Consider the following 26,518-nt stretch of genomic DNA (forward strand, 5'->3'; position numbering starts at 1 on the left):
TCTTTTTTTTCCTCATCCCTCTCTTTTTTTTCTCTTTTTTTCACAAGAACTGCTGGTCTCTGTTTGTCCCCTGGCCTGCAGCTGTACTCTGCAGAGGGGTGACCTTGTGGACAATCACACCACACAGAGACAGAGAGAGAGGCCACCAGCTCGGCCGTGACCGGGGACAAGGTTGGCAACTGGCACCCCCTGTTCCACTTGAATGGTGGTTGGGCTTCATAGCTCATTGAGTCATTAAGGCCTCCACTTCAGCCTTTAAACCGAATATGTGGGTGGAACGAGGAGGTAAACATAATTATGATAGCAACGCACAGGCTTGATAAATGACTAAATGACGACGGTGTGTGAGTGTGTGTGTGTGTGCGTGCGTGCGTGCGTGCGTGCGTGCGTGCGTGCGTGCGTGCGTGCGTGCGTGCGTGTGTGTGTGCACGTGCGCATGCGTGTGTGTGCGTGCGTGTGTGTGTGTGTGTAAAATACAAACAAAGGATATGGAAATTACACAGTAAAATCCTCAGTGTTAATTTATCCAATTTGTAATCTCTGAGCATACAAATGAAAACCAGATGGACATTTACGGACAACTAACTCTGAGAGTGTGCAAATGGAACCAAATGGCTCTGTAAAAGGTCCATTTTGGTTGAATTTGAACACTCTCAAGAGTTTGAACACTTTGAGAGGATCTTACAGTGCATGGACAACAGCAACACCCATGTGAAAGTAGTAAAGTATCTGTCCTTTCTAGAAAAGGTGGGGTTGTGATAGAGGATGTTTGGGGACTGTGAGGTTGCCAAAACGGAACCCAGAAAGGAAGGACAGAGCAGAGATTTGCAAGTGACCTTAGCACGCACACCACAGCATTGCTATTGTCCCCAATATAGACAGATAAATGACTGAATGAATAATATTTTACTCTGATTTTAACTACTTTGTCCACTCTTAGATGTACAAATGGATAAATTAGCTCTGAGGACTTCACTCTGTAATTCACAAGAGACAAAACAATGCCTTTCTGTGCAAATGAAACAGCGAGTCCATCTCCACTAACACCTTATGAATCCAGACATGGCAGACCAGGCGGTTGGAATCCTAACACCTTGTTACAACATCCTCCGTCCGACGGTGACAGAAGATGGCAACAGAGATGGCAGGAGGTTTGTTTTGGGGCGCTGTTGCCTCGGAGACAGAATACAGATCCAAACAACGGGTCAAAGGTCGTCCCGTTACGGAATGCCCTCCATAGACGGAGATGCTGAGGGTTGCTTTGGGTCAGAGGCTGCCTTCGCCACGGCATATAACATGTAAAACACTCCGGTGCTAAATTTAACAGACGGTCAACAATTTTTGACTTGTATACCGGTGGAGGCCCTCAGGGACTTTTCTCTCTGCTGTCGCTGGTGGAAACGCTCACAGCTGAAGGTGATTGATCTGTTGTTTCCGACTGTAACTTTCAGCGGAGGGCGGACAGGGGTCAGAGTCGGTCAGGCCTCCACCCACCTCTCGGACTTGGCACATCCTCTGTGGTCGCGGACCGCTAAAAATAGTGACTCGCACAACAGGCAGGCTAAAATGCCAGTTGCATAACTTAAGATCTGTGGAATGTCTATACGATATACCCAGGGGGAATACAATCAATAACTAGAAAAATTACAATTTCTACAAGTACTACTTCTGTATGAATGAATGAATACATTCATAATAATAACATGACAATCTATTGCAGGGTAAACCATAGTCCACCACCAGATGAAGCTGTGATTTTGATTGGGTTTTTTAAGGCCACGTTGGCCTGCTTTTGTTATACGACACACTGCCTTCCCCAGATATGACCATAGGACAAGTCTGGTCACCATTGGCCTTTGGATGTCAGAAGAACAGAACGATGCATGGATGGAGTGGAGAGCAAAACTATAGTGTCCCCTGGAGGGCCAGTGACAGACTAATAATAATAACAAATATAGCTGCAAGCAGCGATAAAGTGGCCAAGGCAAAAGCATCAAGGGAAAGCAAAGAAGACATCAAAGAGAAACTAGAAGCAGTGTTCTTCCGAACAGGTCAGGTGTTTTTTTTGGCCCACTGGTGACTCTATAACAGGCCAATGTGAGAAGGGTGGCATCTGTTCCTTGGCCTAGTGGGAATGTGTGTGCAAAATCTCACACACATAGCAGGCTGCGTTTGAGACAATTTGTTCAAAAAGGAGCAATCCTGCAAACCTTGGAATTCAATTTTAGCCAATTAGATAGAATATGATATCGGACAAATCCGTCATGATCACATCACTGTAGAGATACTGTGTACTGATTTGTGTGATTTTCTGTCTATAGCTGCAGAGCGAGATGAACAAATCTCAGTGAGAGTTGCAAGGGCCCCATAGCCTAGTGCAGTGTTTGTTATTTTTGCCTTTTTCTTGAGTTTTGCCTTTTGTTCCCGTTCCCGAGTTCTTCATTTTTAGATTTTTGGCAAAGTTTATTTTTGCCATTTTTGAATTTTGGGTTTCACTGTACAACTGCATGGTGGGGGCTGGATAAATAAAAATCTTAACGAGACACAAATTGCTTATTATAAGCAGACATGGCAACCCAGAACCCAACTACTGACACTTTAATGCAAGGACAACAGGAAATCAAATGATGTTTTTCAGGACAGCTTTTTCAGCCCCCGCCTTTTTCAGGATATGAACAGGATAACAGGGGCGGTGCCAGGAATAACATGAATATATAGAGATAAATAGTAATACTGAATAAAAGTACGAAGGTATTGGCATCAACTTGAATTTTTTTGAAAATAGCAGATCTACAAGCTCACAATGCAATGCAACGCATGAGCATTTACTGGAGTAGCCTAGAAGTAAGACTATACAAGTGAAGTATAAAATACCTCAAAATTATACTAAGGATAGTATTTGCGTAAATGTACTCAGTTACTTTTACACCCCTGGCATTGTAGACCCAGATGCTTGTGAAACATGATAAAGAAATAGTCATGCAATAGTATGAATTTCAGTTTATTTACACAAAGGATTTGCAATTGCAAAATATTTGGCAGCATTATTTTCTGTAAGTGGCTAGCAGAGTCAGACTTAACTAAACTTAAATTGTTTTTATTGAAAAACGTTGAGGGGAAGGCGGCTGGGGGTCAAAACTTGGAACTTTAGACGCTCACATGGGGCTGCCGTCCTGTGGGCAGAGCAGACTATGGATTCCAATTGGGGGGTGTTGGAACCCAGCCAGCCTAGGTGGGGGAGGGAGAGAGAAATGAGGTGAGCTTCAGAATAATTACAGTTGAGCCACAAGTTAGAGAAGAGGTGTTCAATCTGCCCGTTCCACACAATTCAGAATAATGAACCCACTTACACTGCCGTTCTTTGGCTTCAATGAAGCAATCTGGGAGCTGGTACTGATTGTCAGCTGATTGTCAGATGGGCTTCAGGTGTGAGGCTGAGCTTCCCCTGCATGGTTTGAAACAATAAACGAATAAATGAATGCACTCAAACATCATTACTTTATAAAGAAACTCAAAGTCATTACTTCAAAATCAAATCAAACTAGGAATGAGTGTCACTGCGGCTGCTTTTTCCTACCCATAACCATAGGTCAGACAGGATTGTGTCAGTCTTTCTGCAGGCTCGCCATCTTTCAGATTCAGTTCTAGGCAATAAACCTGGCCTGGATCAAAGAAAAAGGCCAAATGAATAGAAAAACAACAAATTCAAATAATCTGCTGCACTACAGGCTTGAAACAAAATAATTCCATTAATCTCCCCAACTAGGCATTGGCATTAAACTCAAAATACATCAATTCAATAATCAACGTTGCAGCTAACATACAAGCATTACATTCCAAAAGAAATCGTTTAACATTTAGATACCAAAACCAAAAACAACATAACATTTCAGAGCACATGGTCAGCTTACCAAGTGACACATTGTTCCTCCATCATACACAGCCAGTGTATCGAGTGGATCAGGTAGGTATGTTCAGGTGAGGTAAATCTAAAAGACAAATTATAGTATGGGTAAGTATAATGAATGAAACTGTTAGAAATTGGAATAGTTGTTGGAATAATGAACAGTGTACAGACCTGCAGCTGCTGCATAATGTAGCAGTGAGTAGCAGCAACCACCAGCACCATGCGGCTTCAAACAATCTGAGAGGGGGGGAGTGGCCTCAACTCAACCACTATTTATACCCTTGCTTAAGAAGGTTGCCATGTTTGGTCGGGTTGCCATGTTCAGTTGCAGTACCAGGGTTTTCACGGCAAAATGTTGTAAAATGTATTTTAAATGCATGAGGTAAGGCTTGAACAGGGGACTTCTGGAATGATAGACAAAGGCCTTACCATGTGAGCTATGCACAGCTCTGCACAGTGAGAAAATATTACTTTAAATGTTTGTTTTAGAAGCAGAAGAATAATTTGCATAAAACTTGCAATGTTGATAGAATTATTAAAAAAGCATGTTTCAATTTTTAAAAAATCCGATCTGACAGATCTTTAGATATTGGTCCAAAGTTCATGTAAAAAAAGTTCTGTGCACGTGACGCGAAAGTTCCGGAATAAAAGATGGTTTAAGTGTTTTACGAACTGCTCCAAAAGGCGGAAAATCGAAGGGCGGAGCTTACTTAACAAAGACACAGATGTCTTCAGCTTGAGTCAAGGCACGCGTGTAAGCAAGTTGCATGTCTTCAAACAAAACGAGGCATGACTTATGCCCCTTTAAAGTTTGAGTTTTCAAACGCTTCGTATAGCGCCCCCCTTTGGCCAATTGGAGTAAGATTGCTTTCAGTGATATTTGGACTAACCCTCGACATATTTGCCAAATGCCATGAACGTGTCACTTTGCATGTATGATTTAGAGGCAGAAGAATAATTTGCATAAAACTGCAACATTGAGTGAATTATTAAAAAATAATGTTTCGCTTTAAAGAAAATCCGGCTGCTGTGCGATGACCGTGTTGGTCCAAAGTTCATGTAAAAAAAGTTTTGCGCACGTTACGCGAAAATCCCAGGAGGAGATAGATTTTGACTGTTTTTCATATAATTCAAAATTGTGGGAGAGGTAAAGGTCAGAGGTCAAAAGTCAGAGCGTAAAAGTTGTTCGGCATGAGGAGACGCATACGTGTATACAGGTTTCATTGCTGTACCTGAAACAGGGCATGAGCTACACCAGTTCAAAGTTTGCACTTTCGAAGGCTTCCTACAGCGCCACCCTTTGGCCGATTGTTGCGAGCTTCGCGTTTTAGCCGTTTGGCATAGTCCTCTGCCATACTGCCATGAACGTGTCACTTTGCATGTATGATTTAGAGGCAGAAGAATAATTTGCATGAAACTGCATTATACGGTTAATTATTAAAAAATAATGTTTCGCTTTAAAGAAAATCCGGCCGCTGTGCGATGACCGTGTTGGTCCAAAGTTCATGTAAAAAAAGTTTTGCGCACGTTACGCGAAAATCCCAGGAGGAGATAGATTTTGACTGTTTTTCATATAATTCAAAATTGTGGGAGAGGTAAAGGTCAGAGGTCAAAAGTCAGAGCGTAAAAGTTGTTCGGCATGAGGAGACGCATAAGTGTATACAGGTTTCATTGCTGTACCTGAAACAGGGCAAGAGCTACACCAGTTCAAAGTTTGCACTTTCGAAGGCTTCCTACAGCGCCACCCTTTGGCCGATTGTTGCGAGCTTCGCGTTTTAGCCGTTTGGCATAGTCCTCTGCCATACTGCCGAGTTTCGTAAAAAGCGACTGCACGGTCTAGCCGCTAGAGCAAAAGTGGCGGAATAATAATAATAATAAATATAGCTGCAAGCAGCGATAAAGTGGCCAAGGCAAAAGCATCAAGGGAAAGCAAAGAAGACATCAAAGAGAAACTAGAAGCAGTGTTCTTCCGAACAGGTCAGGTGTTTTTTTTGGCCCACTGGTGACTCTATAACAGGCCAATGTGAGAAGGGTGGCATCTGTTCCTTGGCCTAGTGGGAATGTGTGTGCAAAATCTCACACACATAGCAGGCTGCGTTTGAGACAATTTGTTCAAAAAGGAGCAATCCTGCAAACCTTGGAATTCAATTTTAGCCAATTAGATAGAATATGATATCGGACAAATCCGTCATGATCACATCACTGTAGAGATACTGTGTACTGATTTGTGTGATTTTCTGTCTATAGCTGCAGAGCGAGATGAACAAATCTCAGTGAGAGTTGCAAGGGCCCCATAGCCTAGTGCAGTGTTTGTTATTTTTGCCTTTTTCTTGAGTTTTGCCTTTTGTTCCCGTTCCCGAGTTCTTCATTTTTAGATTTTTGGCAAAGTTTATTTTTGCCATTTTTGAATTTTGGGTTTCACTGTACAACTGCATGGTGGGGGCTGGATAAATAAAAATCTTAACGAGACACAAATTGCTTATTATAAGCAGACATGGCAACCCAGAACCCAACTACTGACACTTTAATGCAAGGACAACAGGAAATCAAATGATGTTTTTCAGGACAGCTTTTTCAGCCCCCGCCTTTTTCAGGATATGAACAGGATAACAGGGGCGGTGCCAGGAATAACATGAATATATAGAGATAAATAGTAATACTGAATAAAAGTACGAAGGTATTGGCATCAACTTGAATTTTTTTGAAAATAGCAGATCTACAAGCTCACAATGCAATGCAACGCATGAGCATTTACTGGAGTAGCCTAGAAGTAAGACTATACAAGTGAAGTATAAAATACCTCAAAATTATACTAAGGATAGTATTTGAGTAAATGTACTCAGTTACTTTTACACCCCTGGCATTGTAGACCCAGATGCTTGTGAAACATGATAAAGAAATAGTCATGCAATAGTATGAATTTCAGTTTATTTACACAAAGGATTTGCAATTGCAAAATATTTGGCAGCATTATTTTCTGTAAGTGGCTAGCAGAGTCAGACTTAACTAAACTTAAATTGTTTTTATTGAAAAACGTTGAGGGGAAGGCGGCTGGGGGTCAAAACTTGGAACTTTAGACGCTCACATGGGGCTGCCGTCCTGTGGGCAGAGCAGACTATGGATTCCAATTGGGGGGTGTTGGAACCCAGCCAGCCTAGGTGGGGGAGGGAGAGAGAAATGAGGTGAGCTTCAGAATAATTACAGTTGAGCCACAAGTTAGAGAAGAGGTGTTCAATCTGCCCGTTCCACACAATTCAGAATAATGAACCCACTTACACTGCCGTTCTTTGGCTTCAATGAAGCAATCTGGGAGCTGGTACTGATTGTCAGCTGATTGTCAGATGGGCTTCAGGTGTGAGGCTGAGCTTCCCCTGCATGGTTTGAAACAATAAACGAATAAATGAATGCACTCAAACATCATTACTTTATAAAGAAACTCAAAGTCATTACTTCAAAATCAAATCAAACTAGGAATGAGTGTCACTGCGGCTGCTTTTTCCTACCCATAACCATAGGTCAGACAGGATTGTGTCAGTCTTTCTGCAGGCTCGCCATCTTTCAGATTCAGTTCTAGGCAATAAACCTGGCCTGGATCAAAGAAAAAGGCCAAATGAATAGAAAAACAACAAATTCAAATAATCTGCTGCACTACAGGCTTGAAACAAAATAATTCCATTAATCTCCCCAACTAGGCATTGGCATTAAACTCAAAATACATCAATTCAATAATCAACGTTGCAGCTAACATACAAGCATTACATTCCAAAAGAAATCGTTTAACATTTAGATACCAAAACCAAAAACAACATAACATTTCAGAGCACATGGTCAGCTTACCAAGTGACACATTGTTCCTCCATCATACACAGCCAGTGTATCGAGTGGATCAGGTAGGTATGTTCAGGTGAGGTAAATCTAAAAGACAAATTATAGTATGGGTAAGTATAATGAATGAAACTGTTAGAAATTGGAATAGTTGTTGGAATAATGAACAGTGTACAGACCTGCAGCTGCTGCATAATGTAGCAGTGAGTAGCAGCAACCACCAGCACCATGCGGCTTCAAACAATCTGAGAGGGGGGGAGTGGCCTCAACTCAACCACTATTTATACCCTTGCTTAAGAAGGTTGCCATGTTTGGTCGGGTTGCCATGTTCAGTTGCAGTACCAGGGTTTTCACGGCAAAATGTTGTAAAATGTATTTTAAATGCATGAGGTAAGGCTTGAACAGGGGATATCTGGAATGATAGACAAAGGCCTTACCATGTGAGCTATGCACAGCTCTGCACAGTGAGAAAATATTACTTTAAATGTTTGTTTTAGAAGCAGAAGAATAATTTGCATAAAACTTGCAATGTTGATAGAATTATTAAAAAAGCATGTTTCAATTTTTAAAAAATCCGATCTGACAGATCTTTAGATATTGGTCCAAAGTTCATGTAAAAAAAGTTCTGTGCACGTGACGCGAAAGTTCCGGAATAAAAGATGGTTTAAGTGTTTTACGAACTGCTCCAAAAGGCGGAAAATCGAAGGGCGGAGCTTACTTAACAAAGACACAGATGTCTTCAGCTTGAGTCAAGGCACGCGTGTAAGCAAGTTGCATGTCTTCAAACAAAACGAGGCATGACTTATGCCCCTTTAAAGTTTGAGTTTTCAAACGCTTCGTATAGCGCCCCCCTTTGGCCAATTGGAGTAAGATTGCTTTCAGTGATATTTGGACTAACCCTCGACATATTTGCCAAATGCCATGAACGTGTCACTTTGCATGTATGATTTAGAGGCAGAAGAATAATTTGCATAAAACTGCAACATTGAGTGAATTATTAAAAAATAATGTTTCGCTTTAAAGAAAATCCGGCCGCTGTGCGATGACCGTGTTGGTCCAAAGTTCATGTAAAAAAGGTTTTGCGCACGTTACGCGAAAATCCCAGGAGGAGATAGATTTTGACTGTTTTTCATATAATTCAAAATTGTGGGAGAGGTAAAGGTCAGAGGTCAAAAGTCAGAGCGTAAAAGTTGTTCGGCATGAGGAGACGCATACGTGTATACAGGTTTCATTGCTGTACCTGAAACAGGGCATGAGCTACACCAGTTCAAAGTTTGCACTTTCGAAGGCTTCCTACAGCGCCACCCTTTGGCCGATTGTTGCGAGCTTCGCGTTTTAGCCGTTTGGCATAGTCCTCTGCCATACTGCCATGAACGTGTCACTTTGCATGTATGATTTAGAGGCAGAAGAATAATTTGCATGAAACTGCATTATACGGTTAATTATTAAAAAATAATGTTTCGCTTTAAAGAAAATCCGGCCGCTGTGCGATGACCGTGTTGGTCCAAAGTTCATGTAAAAAAAGTTTCGCGCACATTACGCGAAAATCCCAGGAGGAGATAGATTTTGACTGTTTTGCATATAATTCAAAATTGTGAGAGAGGTAAAGGTCAGAGGTCAAAAGTCAGAGCGTAAAAGTTGTTCGGCATGAGGAGACGCATAAGTGTATACAGGTTTCATTGCTGTACCTGAAACAGGGCATGAGCTACACCAGTTCAAAGTTTGCACTTTCGAAGGCTTCCTACAGCGCCACCCTTTGGCCGATTGTTGCGAGCTTCGCGTTTTAGCCGTTTGGCATAGTCCTCTGCCATACTGCCGAGTTTCGTAAAAAGCGACTGCACGGTCTAGCCGCTAGAGCAAAAGTGGCGGAATAATAATAATAATAAATATAGCTGCAAGCAGCGATAAAGTGGCCAAGGCATAAATAGCAGGAAAGCAAAAAGGCATCAAGGGAAAGCAAAGAAGACATCAAAGAAAAACTAGAAGCAGTGTTCTTCCGAACAGGACTTCGGCAGGTCAGGTAGGTTTTTTTGGCCTAGTGGTGACTCTATAATAGGCCAAAGTGAAAAGGGTGCCATGCGTTCTTGGGCCTTTCACGGCAATCGTACGTTGCATGCAGGAGGCATTTTGTTCCAAAAATGTGTTTTGCTAAAGTTGACCCGCTGGTGGCGCTATAACAGGCCAATGTGAGAAGGGTGGCATCTGTTCCTTGGCCTAGTGGGAATGTGTGTGCAAAATCTCACACGCATAGCAGGCTACGTTCATGATTTGAGACATTTTGTTCAAAAAGGAGCAATCCTGCAAACCTTGGAATTCAATGTTAGCCAATTAGATGATATCGGACAAATCCGTCATGATTACATCACTGTAGAGATACTGTGTGTACTGATTTGTGGGATTTTCTGATAAAATCTGAAGGAGTAATATCGAAGAATGTGTTTTCGGCCTTCTGGTGGCAGATGTGAAAAATGCAGGGCACAGGTTTTTCCTTGGCCTCTGGGAAGTGTGCATACAAAGTTTTACACTAATCGGGGGAGTTATAGATAAAAGCACAAATTGACCTTTACACAACATGTATGCAAAATACTATATGCAACAGACATAAAATACTGTGATACTATTCACCCAGTTTGCTAATGTACATAGTAAGCCTTGCCAAGCCATGAAGACCATAACTGTAAAGTCTACCAAATGTCATGATTTTAAGCTCATATCAACCCCAAGCGGGATTCTATCCAACGTCCTTCTGCATGAAAGGCACATGCCCTGACCACTACACTAGACAGCCACAGCATCTGTTAACCATGTTTGTTTAAAAAAAAAAAAGTTCTATGTAGGCTGAGTGCCTTGATTTTATTGATTTTCTTTTTCTTCATATTTTGGAGGCTTGTGGTGAAATCAATCTGAGTAAATGTAATCTGAGTATTTCTGAAATTTTCGAGTGATCATATTTTCTTGTGCACGTGACCCCATATTGGAGGCCATATTGGAGGCTCGGTCTAGCCGCCTGTGCCCTATAGACATATGCACCCTGCTTAAAGATATTGCACGCACACGCATGCACGCACGCCACACAGCGAGAGAGCTGCAAGGCCCTATCCATGGGCTGCGTTTATTATTTTTCCTTTATCTTGAGTTTTGCCTTTTGTTCCTGAGTTCTATTTTTGTCAAAGTTTATTTTTGCTATTTTTGAATTTTGGGTTTCATTGTAGGCTACAAAATTGCATGGAGGCGGCTGGATAAATGAAAATCTTAAAACACCTCTCTTAAGCCGTTCTTTAGAGCCTAGGCCATCAGCCAACTTCACACACTGGTTTAAAAATATTAGAATGCCCAATAAGCAACTATAGTATTTTTATAGACACAAGCATACATGGCAACCCAGGTACATTCAGAGCCCAGAGCCTAGAACGTCAACTACTGACACTTTAATGCAAGGACAACAGGAAACCAAATTATGTTTTTCAGTACGTCTTTTTCAGCCTCCGCCTCTTTCAGGATATGAACAGGATAACAGGGGCGGTGCCAGGAATAACATGAATATATAGAGATAATACTGAATGAAAGTACAAAGGTATTGGCATCAACTTGACATTTTTTTAAAATAGCAGATCTACAAGCTCACAATGCAATGCAACGCATGAGCATTTACTGGAGTAGCCTAGAAGTAAGAGTATACAAGTGAAGTATAAAATACCTCAAAATTATACTAAGGATAGTATTTGAGTAAATGTACTCAGTTACTTTTACACCACTGGCATTGTAGACCCAGATGCTTGTGAAACATGATAAAGAAATAGTCATGCAATAGTATGAATTTGAGTTTATTTACACAAAGGATTTGCAATTGCAAAATATTGTAGCAGCATTATTTTCTGTAAGTGGCTAGCAGAGTCAGACTTAACTAAACTTAAATTGTTTTTATTGAAAAACGTTGAGGGGAAGGCGGCTGGGGGTCAAAACTTGGAACTTTAGGGGCTCACATGGGGCTGCTGTCCTGTGGGCAGAGCAGACTATGGATTCCAATTGGGGGGTGTTGGAACCCAGCCAGCCTAGGTGGGGGAGGGAGAGAGAAATGAGGTGAGCTTCAGAATAATTACAGTTGAGCCACAAGGTAGAGAAGAGGTGTTCAATCTGCCCGTTCCACACAGTTCAGAATAATGAACCCACTTACACTGCCTTTCTTTGGCTTCAATGAAGCAATCTGGGAGCTGGTACTGATTGTCAGCTGATTGTCAGATGGGCTTCAGGTGTGAGGCTGAGCTTCCGCTGCATGGTTTGAAACAATAAATGAATAAATGAATGCACTCAAACATCATTACTTTATAAAGAAACTCAAAGTCATTACTTCAAAATCAAATCAAACTAGGAATGAGTGTCACTGCGGCTGCTTTTTCCTACCCATAACCATAGGTCAGACAGGATTGTGTCAGTCTTTCTGCAGGCTCGCCATCTTTCAGATTCAGTTCTAGGCAATAAACCTGGCCTGGATCAAAGAAAAAGGCCAAATGAATAGAAAAACAACAAATTCAAATAATCTGCTGCACTACAGGCTTGAAACAAAATAATTCCATTAATCTGCCCAACTAGGCATTGGCATTAAACTCAAAATACATCAATTCAATAATCAACGTTGCAGCTAACATACAAGCATTACATTCCAAAAGAAATCGTTTAACATTTAGATCCCAAAACCAAAAACAACATAACATTTCAGAGCACATGGTTAGCTTACCAAGTCACATTGTTCCTCCATCACACACAGCCAGTGTATCGAGTGGATCAGGTAGGTATGGTCAGGTGAGGTAAATCTAAAAGCCAAATTATAGTATGGGTAAGTATAATGAATGAAACTGTTAGAAATTGGAATAGTTGTTGGAATAATGAACAGTGTACAGACCTGCAGCTGCTGCATAATGTAGCAGTGAGTAGCAGCAACCACCAGCACCATGCGGCTTCCAACAATCTGAGAGGGGGGGAGTGGCCTCAACTCAACCACTATTTATACCCTTGCTTAAGAAGGTTGCCATGTTTGGTCGGGTTGCCATGTTCAGTTGCAGTACCAGGGTTTTCACGGCAAAATGTTGTAAAATGTATTTTAAATGCATGAGGTAAGGCTTGAACAGGGGACTTCTGGAATGATAGACAAAGGCCTTACCAGGTGAGCTATGCACAGCTCTGCACAGTGAGAAAATATTACTTTAAATGTTTGTTTTAGAGGCAGAAGAATAATTTGCATACAACTTGCAATATTGATTAAATTATTAAAAATGCATGTTTCAATTTTTAAAAAATCCGATCTGACAGATCTTTAGATGTTGGTCCAAAGTTCATGTAAAAAAAGTTCTGTGCACGTGACGCGAAAGTTCCGGAATAAAAGCGGGTTTAAGTGTTTTACAAACTGCTCAAAATGGCGGAAAATCTATGGACGAAGCTTACTTAACAAAGACAAGGATGTCTTCCGCTTGAGTCAAGGCACGTGTGTAACCAAGTTGCATGTCTTTAAACGAAACGAGGCATGACTTATGCCCCTTTAAAGTTTGAGTTTTCAAACGCTTCGTATAGCGCCCCCCTTTGGCCAATTGGAGTAAGATTGCTTTCAGTGATATTTGGACTAACTCTCTACATATTTGCCAAATGCCATGAACGTGTCACTTTGCATGTATGATTTAGAGGCAGAAGAATAATTTGCATAAAACTGCAACATTGAGTGAATTATTAAAAAATAATGTTTCGCTTTAAAGAAAATCCGGCCGCTGTGCGATGACCGTGTTGGTCCAAAGTTCATGTAAAAAAAGTTTCGCGCACGTTACGCGAAAATCGCAGGAGGAGATAGATTTTGACTGTTTTTCATATAATTCAAAATTGTGGGAGAGGTAAAGGTCAGAGGTCAAAAGTCAGAGCGTAAAAGTTGTTCGGCATGAGGAGACGCATACGTGTATACAGGTTTCATTGCTGTACCTGAAACAGGGCATGAGCTACACCAGTTCAAAGTTTGCACTTTCGAAGGCTTCCTACAGCGCCACCCTTTGGCCGATTGTTGCGAGCTTCGCGTTTTAGCCGTTTGGCATAGTCCTCTGCCATACTGCCATGAACGTGTCACTTTGCATGTATGATTTAGAGGCAGAAGAATAATTTGCATGAAACTGCATTATACGGTTAATTATTAAAAAATAATGTTTCGCTTTAAAGAAAATCCGGCCGCTGTGCGATGACCGTGTTGGTCCAAAGTTCATGTAAAAAAAGTTTCGCGCACGTTACGCGAAAATCCCAGGAGGAGATAGATTTTGACTGTTTTTCATATAATTCAAAATTGTGGGAGAGGTAAAGGTCAGAGGTCAAAAGTCAGAGCGTAAAAGTTGTTCGGCATGAGGAGACGCATAAGTGTATACAGGTTTCATTGCTGTACCTGAAACAGGGCATGAGCTACACCAGTTCAAAGTTTGCACTTTCGAAGGCTTCCTACAGCGCCACCCTTTGGCCGATTGTTGCGAGCTTCGCGTTTTAGCCGTTTGGCATAGTCCTCTGCCATACTGCCGAGTTTCGTAAAAAGCGACTGCACGGTCTAGCCGCTAGAGCAAAAGTGGCGGAATAATAATAATAATAAATATAGCTGCAAGCAGCGATAAAGTGGCCAAGGCAAAAGCATCAAGGGAAAGCAAAGAAGACATCAAAGAGAAACTAGAAGCAGTGTTCTTCCGAACAGGTCAGGTGTTTTTTTTGGCCCACTGGTGACTCTATAACAGGCCAATGTGAGAAGGGTGGCATCTGTTCCTTGGCCTAGTGGGAATGTGTGTGCAAAATCTCACACACATAGCAGGCTGCGTTTGAGACAATTTGTTCAAAAAGGAGCAATCCTGCAAACCTTGGAATTCAATTTTAGCCAATTAGATAGAATATGATATCGGACAAATCCGTCATTATCACATCACTGTAGAGATACTGTGTACTGATTTGTGTGATTTTCTGTCTATAGCTGCAGAGCGAGATGAACAAATCTCAGTGAGAGTTGCAAGGGCCCCATAGCCTAGTGCAGTGTTTGTTATTTTTGCCTTTTTCTTGAGTTTTGCCTTTTGTTCCCGTTCCCGAGTTCTTCATTTTTAGATTTTTGGCAAAGTTTATTTTTGCCATTTTTGAATTTTGGGTTTCACTGTACAACTGCATGGTGGGGGCTGGATAAATAAAAATCTTAACGAGACACAAATTGCTTATTATAAGCAGACATGGCAACCCAGAACCCAACTACTGACACTTTAATGCAAGGACAACAGGAAATCAAATGATGTTTTTCAGGACAGCTTTTTCAGCCCCCGCCTTTTTCAGGATATGAACAGGATAACAGGGGCGGTGCCAGGAATAACATGAATATATAGAGATAAATAGTAATACTGAATAAAAGTACGAAGGTATTGGCATCAACTTGAATTTTTTTGAAAATAGCAGATCTACAAGCTCACAATGCAATGCAACGCATGAGCATTTACTGGAGTAGCCTAGAAGTAAGACTATACAAGTGAAGTATAAAATACCTCAAAATTATACTAAGGATAGTATTTGAGTAAATGTACTCAGTTACTTTTACACCCCTGGCATTGTAGACCCAGATGCTTGTGAAACATGATAAAGAAATAGTCATGCAATAGTATGAATTTCAGTTTATTTACACAAAGGATTTGCAATTGCAAAATATTTGGCAGCATTATTTTCTGTAAGTGGCTAGCAGAGTCAGACTTAACTAAACTTAAATTGTTTTTATTGAAAAACGTTGAGGGGAAGGCGGCTGGGGGTCAACACTTGGAACTTTAGGCGCTCACATGGGGCTGCTGTCCTGTGGGCAGAGCAGACTATGGATTCCAATTGGGGGGTGTTGGAACCCAGCCAGCCTAGGTGGGGGAGGGAGAGAGAAATGAGGTGAGCTTCAGAATAATTACAGTTGAGCCACAAGTTAGAGAAGAGGTGTTCAATCTGCCCGTTCCACACAATTCAGAATAATGAACCCACTTACACTGCCGTTCTTTGGCTTCAATGAAGCAATCTGGGAGCTGGTACTGATTGTCAGCTGATTGTCAGATGGGCTTCAGGTGTGAGGCTGAGCTTCCCCTGCATGGTTTGAAACAATAAACGAATAAATGAATGCACTCAAACATCATTACTTTATAAAGAAACTCAAAGTCATTACTTCAAAATCAAATCAAACTAGGAATGAGTGTCACTGCGGCTGCTTTTTCCTACCCATAACCATAGGTCAGACAGGATTGTGTCAGTCTTTCTGCAGGCTCGCCATCTTTCAGATTCAGTTCTAGGCAATAAACCTGGCCTGGATCAAAGAAAAAGGCCAAATGAATAGAAAAACAACAAATTCAAATAATCTGCTGCACTACAGGCTTGAAACAAAATAATTCCATTAATCTCCCCAACTAGGCATTGGCATTAAACTCAAAATACATCAATTCAATAATCAACGTTGCAGCTAACATACAAGCATTACATTCCAAAAGAAATCGTTTAACATTTAGATACCAAAACCAAAAACAACATAACATTTCAGAGCACATGGTCAGCTTACCAAGTGACACATTGTTCCTCCATCATACACAGCCAGTGTATCGAGTGGATCAGGTAGGTATGTTCAGGTGAGGTAAATCTAAAAGACAAATTATAGTATGGGTAAGTATAATGAATGAAACTGTTAGAAATTGGAATAGTTGTTGGAATAATGAACAGTGTACAGACCTGCAGCTGCTGCATAATGTAGCAGTGAGTAGCAGCAACCACCAGCACCATGCGGCTTCAAACAATCTGAGAGGGGGGGAGTGGCCTCAACTCAACCACTATTTATACCCTTGCTTAAGAAGGTTGCCATGTTTGGTCGGGTTGCCATGTTCAGTTGCAGTACCAGGGTTTTCACGGCAAAATGTTGTAAAATGTATTTTAAATGCATGAGGTAAGGCTTGAACAGGGGACTTCTGGAATGATAGACAAAGGCCTTACCATGTGAGCTATGCACAGCTCTGCACAGTGAGAAAATATTACTTTGCCAAAAAATATTACACTGCCAAAGACACCAGGAGCTTCCAGCCAGCAAATTGGTACTGTGGGAGCCAACACACGGGCACCGGCCGCGAGGACGTCCCACAAAAACATACGTGGACATACTCAAGGAAGACGTAGGGACACAGAACACCAATGAGCTGGCCAGATGTATGGAGAACCGAGATGACTGGAAACAACGATGGAGGGCTCGTCTGAGGACGACCTAGATAGATAAATGTTTGTTTTAGAAGCAGAAGAATAATTTGCATAAAACTTGCAATGTTGATAGAATTATTAAAAAAGCATGTTTCAATTTTTAAAAAATCCGATCTGACAGATCTTTAGATATTGGTCCAAAGTTCATGTAAAAAAAGTTCTGTGCACGTGACGCGAAAGTTCCGGAATAAAAGATAGTTTAAGTGTTTTACGAACTGCTCCAAAAGGCGGAAAATCGAAGGGCGGAGCTTACTTAACAAAGACACAGATGTCTTCAGCTTGAGTCAAGGCACGCGTGTAAGCAAGTTGCATGTCTTCAAACAAAACGAGGCATGACTTATGCCCCTTTAAAGTTTGAGTTTTCAAACGCTTCGTATAGCGCCCCCCTTTGGCCAATTGGAGTAAGATTGCTTTCAGTGATATTTGGACTAACCCTCGACATATTTGCCAAATGCCATGAACGTGTCACTTTGCATGTATGATTTAGAGGCAGAAGAATAATTTGCATAAAACTGCAACATTGAGTGAATTATTAAAAAATAATGTTTCGCTTTAAAGAAAATCCGGCCGCTGTGGGATGACCGTGTTGGTCCAAAGTTCATGTAAAAAAAGTTTTGCGCACGTTACGCGAAAATCCCAGGAGGAGATAGATTTTGACTGTTTTTCATATAATTCAAAATTGTGGGAGAGGTAAAGGTCAGAGGTCAAAAGTCAGAGCATAAAAGTTGTTCGGCATGAGGAGACGCATACGTGTATACAGGTTTCATTGCTGTACCTGAAACAGGGCATGAGCTACACCAGTTCAAAGTTTGCACTTTCGAAGGCTTCCTACAGCGCCACCCTTTGGCCGATTGTTGCGAGCTTCGCGTTTTAGCCGTTTGGCATAGTCCTCTGCCATACTGCCATGAACGTGTCACTTTGCATGTATGATTTAGAGGCAGAAGAATAATTTGCATGAAACTGCATTATACGGTTAATTATTAAAAAATAATGTTTCGCTTTAAAGAAAATCCGGCCGCTGTGCGATGACCGTGTTGGTCCAAAGTTCATGTAAAAAAAGTTTTGCGCACGTTACGCGAAAATCCCAGGAGGAGATAGATTTTGACTGTTTTTCATATAATTCAAAATTGTGGGAGAGGTAAAGGTCAGAGGTCAAAAGTCAGAGCGTAAAAGTTGTTCGGCATGAGGAGACGCATAAGTGTATACAGGTTTCATTGCTGTACCTGAAACAGGGCATGAGCTACACCAGTTCAAAGTTTGCACTTTCGAAGGCTTCCTACAGCGCCACCCTTTGGCCGATTGTTGCGAGCTTCGCGTTTTAGCCGTTTGGCATAGTCCTCTGCCATACTGCCGAGTTTCGTAAAAAGCGACTGCACGGTCTAGCCGCTAGAGAAAAAGTGGCGGAATAATAATAATAATAGTGATGAAGTCCAATAACAATGAGTGGCCAAGGCATTGCCACTTCGTGGCCTTGGCCACTAATAATAGTGATGAAGTCCAATAACAATGAGTGGCCAAGGCATTGCCACTTCGTGGCCTTGGCCACTAATAATAGTGATGAAGTCCAATAACAATGAGTGGCCAAGGCATTGCCACTTCGTGGCCTTGGCCACTAATAATAGTGATGAAGTCCAATAACAATGAGTGGCCAAGGCATTGCCACTTCGTGGCCTTGGCCACTAATAAACCAAAAAGACACGGAAAATGCTCATTATGTAAGGATAATAAAGAGACAAAAATATCAGTCCATAAACCATGAACAAACCACCTGTTGCACCACAACAATGCATTATGGTGTGGATATCCGCCCCCAAAACAACATATATACATGACACCTGCTACACTAAGCAAGTAATAGGAACCTGCCAAGACAAACACCGTGGGCAAAGAATAGCAATCCACCATGGGAAAGAGACACCTGCTGTGGCACAACATCCGCTAGAAGCTAGCCACACTCAGCCCAAGGAATAACAGCCACCTGCTAGGGATAATGCTCAAGGAGAACAATAGTACCAAATACAACAGCACAGAGCCAACACTCTACATTATTCATTTCATAACTGACACCTAAGGCCAGAATAGCCCGTGTGTGTGACACATGCCCAGAGAATGTCTGCTCGTGACAAGTCAAATCCACACACACACCACTGCCGTGCACTTATCAGGATTACATAACAGAAAGAACAGCAGGATTAAGACGGAACGCAGGGACAGGTGTTGCTGCTGATCGTTGCAGGCGTGCAAGAATGCAAGTAGACGAGGCTTGACAACAAGCGTTCAAACACTTTGTGTGCACATTTATGTGCCCAACATTTGTCAACACATACTGTATAAAAAAGAAAGAAATTATAGGCAGCATATTATAGGCAAGACAGGATGCAAATTCAAATGATTTTATTTTTATTTTCAGTTGACGCATTTAGACACACACACTTTATTTACAAACTATTTACGAACAAATGAGGCCCAATTTTTTCAGCTTGACTACGTGGAATTCTCATAAATTACTAACTGCTCTACAGTAGCCAGTTGTTCATATTGTCATGAAAAGGCATCCCTGCTTAGCCAGGGGAGACCAGTAGCTTCAGGCAGTAGCTGTTATAGCCAGCAGGTTTCCTACCAGACAACAGGGAGACCACCCCCAACCACTGTAAATGCACAAGTTCTATTGTCCTAGAGGTCTGGGCCGCTACGTGGCCCTCACATTATGTGCATTTGTCTCCAATCCATGCATACGTACACTACTGTTTCCCAAACACTGGGCCAGGACCCATTTGTGGGTCACTGACAAGTTTTTATGGGTCACGACGAGTAAATTAAAACATTTTAATCGGTTAAAGTTTCCTATATTTTTTACGTTATTTCAAAACATTGATCTAACCTTTTCAGAAAAAAATAAATAAAATCATAAATAAATACTACAAATATCTAAGAAAATCCATTAAAAAAAAAAGAAGACGAAGAAGCACACAAACGGTTGTGAGCTTCGGCTAGATTCGGTAGATCGGCTATTTTCACTAGTTCTGGGTCTCAAGCTAAAAAGGAACCACTGCTCTACACCATACAGATTGATGAACATCTTATTCATTAAAAAATGTTCCAGATTCCAGCTTTAAAAGGTTTAATCTAATCATACATATACAACAGACAGGATACAAACCATCTTTTTAGACCTCACAGTCACTACTGCTGCTGATGTCACCAGATGCCACGTGTTGTGGCTAATACTGACAATATATTTTTTTAAAGAAGCTACATTTGTTTGTCAACACTGCTTAAGTCCTCATGGTCCAAAATCAGTTGTCACACTGGCTGGCAGACCAGAGGTCCCTGGTCCATTTTGTTACATTTGTACACAAAGTAAGATCAACTACCACTGCAGATTTTACAGTGTAACATGTAGCCATTTTAAAGGGGAGATATTACGTACATTAGATTACAGAGGTTGCAGGGGTGAATACTGTGGCAAGTGGGAGGGAATTCCCACTCTCAGCATATCCCCATAAGTATTCCCACAGGGTAATGCCTTCTTGCGTTCCCACGATGTGAGTGGGTAAGTGTGTGTGTGCGTGCGTGCGTGCGTGCGTGCGCGTGCGTATGTGTGATAGCACTGTAATGGAAAATGTTCCTATCCGGTCTCTTCATGCTCCATCCAACAAGATAGATACAGAGAAAGAAAGACAGAAAAGAGCAGTGTTCGAAAGAAACTAAGTACATTTACTTATGTACTGTAAAATTCTGAGGTATTTGTACTTTACTTGAGTATTTCCAATTTCCAATACTTGTACTTTTACTCCACAACATTTATTTGACAACTTTAGTTACTAGTTACTACTAAACATACATTAACCACTTCAACCCAATATACATTCGGCAATTTGAAAATGGACGAAACTGTTGTATACATTTGAAAACTTGAAATGGGACATTCTGCATAGTAAGTACTTTTACTTTTGGTACTTTAAGTACATGCCAATACATGTGTACTTTAAATTTTGAATTCTAGACTTTTACTTGTAACAGAGTACTTCTATATTGCTCTTAAACAAAATGTTATACTTTGAATATAGACGATCTACGGGTCATGTTGTGGCACGTTGTGAGATTGTAGACTGCGCTATAAGTTTGCACATTTTAATTACACACATTTTCTCTTATTGACGTCCCTGGCACAAGACCTTTTCAGATGCGGGTCCGCAAAGGCAAACACGTATCATTTTGGGGGTCCCTGACATGACAATGTTTGAAAACCACTGTTCTATACATCCAATTCACATACGCCTGGTCAATTTGCCCGCATCAGTCAAGCGAACCATGCTGACTGTCTAAAGAGATTAAGTGGGCGTCACAACACTTCAAGTCTGAAAAGACTGAATAGTCCCTTACAACTATTAACCTCTAAGAAGCCTCTTCATAAGGTCGTCATTCCTTTGGCCTCCCTCAATCAGTCCCACATGGCGTCCACTGTAAAAGGCTTTGGTTAGTGCTCCGTCCATTAGCCACAGTGAAAGCTGTTTACTCTAGCTTGGTGAAGCCGCTTAGGTGGACCTACACAATGGAAGTTCTGAAATGCAGATGATTGGATACATAATATCAGATATGTATCAGTCAGATCAGTTGTATTTCAGCTGTATTCACGCAAGTCTTATTACATTGTAGACCAGGGGTCTTCAACGTTTTCAGGCCAAGGACCCCTTAGCTGAGAGAGAGATGAAGCAGGGACCCCCGCTACATATTGTATAAAATTGTGTTGCAGATGTTCATCGATTTCTTATACAGCACTTGTTTGACAGCACAGTATGATCAGTGTAGGTTGGATTAATGTGTATTTTCGTAAATGTAACCACTTGAATTGTAAATACTTACTAGTCTGCTCTTCTTTTCCCTCTACACCAATCATCTGTGCCAAAAAATAGCCGATCTACAAGCTCACAACGCCTTGCGCTGCGAGGCGTTGTGAGCTTGTAGATGGGCTATTTTTTGGCTAATGTTCCACTAAGAATAGTGGAACACAAAAGCTTGGCGGCCCCCTGTAGTAACTCTGAGGACCCCATGTTGAAGACCTCTGTTGTAGACTTTAGAATGAATTCACTGATTGCCTCTGTTGAAAGAGTGAGACGCTATCCGTTTCTGTGACAACGGCAATAATTGTGGCACCGAATCAAAATGAAACAATGCGAAGAAGGAATTAGAAGAGATAACATGGGGCGTCCGCTGGCCTAGCGGTCCAGGCGCATACCACATAGGCTCTGATGCCTGACAGCGTGTTGCGGGTTCGAGTCCAGATCTTGACGACCTTCGCCGCATGTCACTCCCCATCTTTCACGCCCTGTTTCCTGTCTACCTACCTACTATCAATAAAGGCAGAAAGGCCCCAAAACATATCTTTAACAAAAAAGAAGAGATAACACAGGAATGTGGGATGTCACTTTCCAAGGAAAAAGTCTGATGTGTCTACCGGTTGCAAATTTGCGTTCCACCAAGATAACGGACTGTTCTTGGACAGAAACATCCTGTCCAGACTTTTGTTTTGTTACTACTGTTTATCACGACGACATGAGATAAAGTGCCTCAAAATACCGTGCATCATTTTTATTTTTAAGTCCCACGTAGCAGAAATAGTGATTCATCAAAAGCGACTTCCGGGAACAATCAATCCACCTGCTGCCGCGTCTCGTTGACTTTGTCGCCCGTGTTCGAGGGCAATGACAAGGCAGGACCGAAAAAAGTCATTAAGTGAGCAAGTGAGGGTCTTTCTTGAACCATGTCCCCCTCTCTGCTCTGTCCTTTGACCTCCCAGACCCCCCTTTTGACCCCTTTGTTACGACAAAGGGGCTTGAGAGCCCTGGACCCAGCTAATTATAGAGTTTAACGTCTGCTGGGGTAAAGCCCTAAGTGCAGAGCGACATTCCTACAACTCAGAGGCTGTATGAATGTGCATGTGAGTGAGCAGGTCCTCCCAGTGTTTTGAACCATGATAGTGCTCAAAATATCCAACATGGGGATAGTATTGGTGAAGCTCATATCATCAGAGGGAAAATGTATATTGAAGCTAGTTGTGTGCAATGTATCACATCATGACTGTGTCAGGATAGGTATTGTAGCATGAGTTAGATTATCTAGGGCAACCTTAAATAAACAGTGATGAAGAAGACCAGCAAGAAGACAAGCGATCCAGTTTAACTGGTATTGGACTATTGCTAACATATCAGTAAGATAACTTTGGGAGTTTTATTTTAAATTATTTCAACACCATTTAAAGCTCAAAAATGACCAACACCTCGTAGAAAAGGACACAAAGGCACTGAGGCTATAGAGCGCAGCCTTTTGGTAAACACTAATTAATCAAATCTGTATGGCATTAAGGAAAGGACTGGAAGAAATAAACAATGCTTGTGTAAGTATCAATAAGTGATTTGACTAAAGTTGTTTCTTACCCCACTGACACTCTTGGGTTTGGCTCCCATGACTGACGCAGATCCTGACGTGATGGTAATAGGAGAAGAAACGTCATGATGGGGTGGAGGGTTGGTACCTTCAGAGGTACCAGTCCCTGGCACAGATCCTGACTCCATCTCCTGCACAGACACAATACAGAGTTGACAGTTGTCTTGCTGACTTGGCATTAGGATGTATATCTTTCTTTTCATCAATAACACATAAAGAAATAGACCAACAACAACAACAGAAAGATCGCATGAACACTTGCAGTTCTACAAGCTCACACCGCGTTGTGAGCTTGTAGATCGGCTATTTTCACTACTTTTTAATGATTTGTTTTCAAATTTATGGAATTTCTTAGATTTGTATTTTATTTATTAACTCATTGACTGCCAAGGCCCGAGTTTCCCGAGTTATTACAGTAGTCCCAGGCTGCCAGAGCCCGAGTTTCCCGAGTTGGAAGCCATTTTGAAAAAAAAAAAAAAAATTCAAATGTATTAGGCATGATCGCAATTGTGAAATTGCATGTGTAGCCCCATAACAAACAAACACATCTTTCAAAATGTCAAAAATGGCTGTTTTGTCTGACTTTGAAGGCTTGTAACTCATGAATGCCTGAACGGATTTCCAAGCGGATTTTTTTGTTTGAAAGCTGTTAAAAAGTACTACACATATGATGCATATATGGTGCATGGGCGTGCACGATCCGTGCACTAAAAATTGATCCGTGCACTAGAAATCTAGGATAGTGGCAGTCTGGTACTTGGGGGCCATCTTGAAATGGCAAATTACTTAGCAAAATCCTTGCATTTGTTTTTACTCATGAAAATCTTAGCTTTTTGGGGAATGTTTTTTGAAAATGCTTTGAAATGATAATTAAAAACCAAACGTGGGTAACAAAAAATTAAGGGACACAGAAATGTGTAACCGCGACCTAGCCTGGTTCCAGCCCATAGACCCGCCCACTCTCAGAGTGGACAAATCAGGCTAACCGCGGCCCACACATGGGGTGTGTCATCCCGAGGCAGTGTTTGGGGAACAGGTGTCTCTATACCTTGAGCTGTCTCCTGCGCAGGGTGGGGGTGCTGTCCATGGAGGAGGTGGTGCTGAGGGCGTTCTCGATCTCCTGGTCCAGCTGGTCCAGCTTCATCAGCAGCAGCACCATGGAGTCCAGGTGGGAATGTTCACGCTCCTCCCTGGAGGTCTGGACAGAAAGAACCACCGCTTAACAACCTTTTCCATATCTCATAGAATATGAAAAAGATATATTCAAAGATTTGCACACATTTTCATGATTTTTCAAAAATAGCAGATCTACAAGCTCGCAGCGCAGCACTCAGTGCCGTGCTGTGAGCTTGTATATCTGCTATTTTTCAATAGCTAAGTATCAAATAATTCCAGGCCTAAATGGGTTAACTCAGTGGTTTTCAACCTTTTTCACATCAAGGTCCATTATTTATTCGGCGTTTGAGCCGCGGACCACCGTTTGATGATGATTTCGCCTCTCAGACCCAAGACTTAGAAGATTTTGTCCACAATTCCATGCTGTATTGATGAGGTACCATAGGAGAGATAACAGGCAAACGTCGATCAAAATAACAATTCTTCTACACTCTCTAATTGTGTAGACTTCATGTACTGTAACTCTTAACTCTTATGGCCCCTCAAGGGTCCATTTGGTTTCATGTTACACTCTTGAGAGTTAAAGAGCTAATAAGGGTCCATTTGGTTACCAACTCTCCATCACTTCAAACATTTGCACAAATGTTCAAGATTTTTCCAAAATAGCTAAAATGAGATGCTTTCCCCAGTTTTAATGGGTTAATCCAAAATGGTGTCAAGACACAAAAGTATGATATCATGCTGTACTGCGATCTACGCTGGAGAGTTGCATGATGTCAGACGTACAGAATTCAGACAATTTCCTCTCCTTTACAGCCCCATTGCCTCCGTGAGATAACGACTTCCTTTGTGAAAGTCTGAGAACTTAGGCCTGAGGCACGGGTCTAAAAACCTCTCTGTTTAGGAAGGCCTTTCCGTGTTAAATTGTTGTGTAGATACTGTCAGCCATATCCCTTTGTGCTTAACCCTGTTTTTAACCTTTTGTGATTGATTTTATGTTTTTAACTACTGTATATGTGGCAGAGATACCCTGTGAATGAAAAGTGGAATAAAAATAAAATACATTATTATTATTATTCATTAAGTCTTCTCTTACCCAACCATTAACCACTGTATACTTAATTATACTTTTTCTGTACTTAGTTGGTCAGCTTTTTCTTTGCCGAAAATAGCAGTTATTCAAGCTTGTAACATTTCATGCCAAGAACCCCCAAATTGATACGTATTTGGCTGCGGAACCCCATCTGAAAGTATTTTGTGCCAGGGACCTCTATAAGGGAGGATTTGTGATAAAAAACCTTTCAAATTCAAAATGATACGATTTTTTGGGTTGTGGTTAAACTGATTTTAAAGCATTGCTGGGGACCCCCCCCTGGAACACACCTTCAAGGACCCTCCATGCCTGGCTCCAGACTCCATCCTTAATAACAATGTCTTGTGACTCACCATTACACTTTGAGAACCACTGACTGTTGTAGACCGGCTATTTTCACCCAACGTTCACCTATTTTCCCCACATGTTCCCCCATTATGAAATGCCCAGAATAGGGAGGCTATTCTGGGCAGGGAGGTAGTAAAACTCGCCCTGCTCAATCTCCATAATTGTATCAGTTATATGGGGAGCAGAGGGAGGTTGGCACTAGCTGGCAAATTCACACAGTGAAGACATTCATCAGGGATGTTGACCAGCGTGTCAGGTCAAAGCCAGCGTTGCCAGATTTTGCGAGAGAAATAAGCAACAAGGTCAAGAAGCCCAAAAGACGTGACTAGGCCACATGAACACTTAAACCTATATCGTCACTGTCGGGCAGAAACCTCGTATCTACAAGTTTCAAATTTGTAATCTTTTTTCGCAAAGCAAAGCCCTGCTTCATCGTACAAGGCCGTCGCACAAAAGTAGTGAAAACAGCAGATCTACAAGCACACAACGCCTCGCGGTGCGAGGCGTTGTGTGCTTGTAGATCGGCTGTTTTC

General features: G+C 41.6%; 1 protein-coding gene across 1 annotated transcript in view; it reads right to left on the reverse strand.

Annotated features, from left to right (window-relative positions):
• The window catches only part of dlc1 (DLC1 Rho GTPase activating protein), a 129,344-nt gene extending 105,816 nt beyond the window's left edge, over positions 1-23,528 (reverse strand). The window contains exon 1 of the mRNA XM_080722891.1: positions 23,419-23,528. Coding sequence (XP_080579017.1) covers positions 23,419-23,448 — 30 coding nt within the window. The 5' untranslated portion in view covers positions 23,449-23,528. The remainder of the gene's footprint in view (positions 1-23,418) is intronic.
• Positions 23,529-26,518: the final 2,990 nt, after the last annotated feature.

Source organism: Nannobrachium achirus (assembly GCF_963921795.1).
Source record: "Nannobrachium achirus genome assembly, chromosome: 3".
Taxonomy (NCBI): Eukaryota; Metazoa; Chordata; class Actinopteri; order Myctophiformes; family Myctophidae; genus Nannobrachium; species Nannobrachium achirus.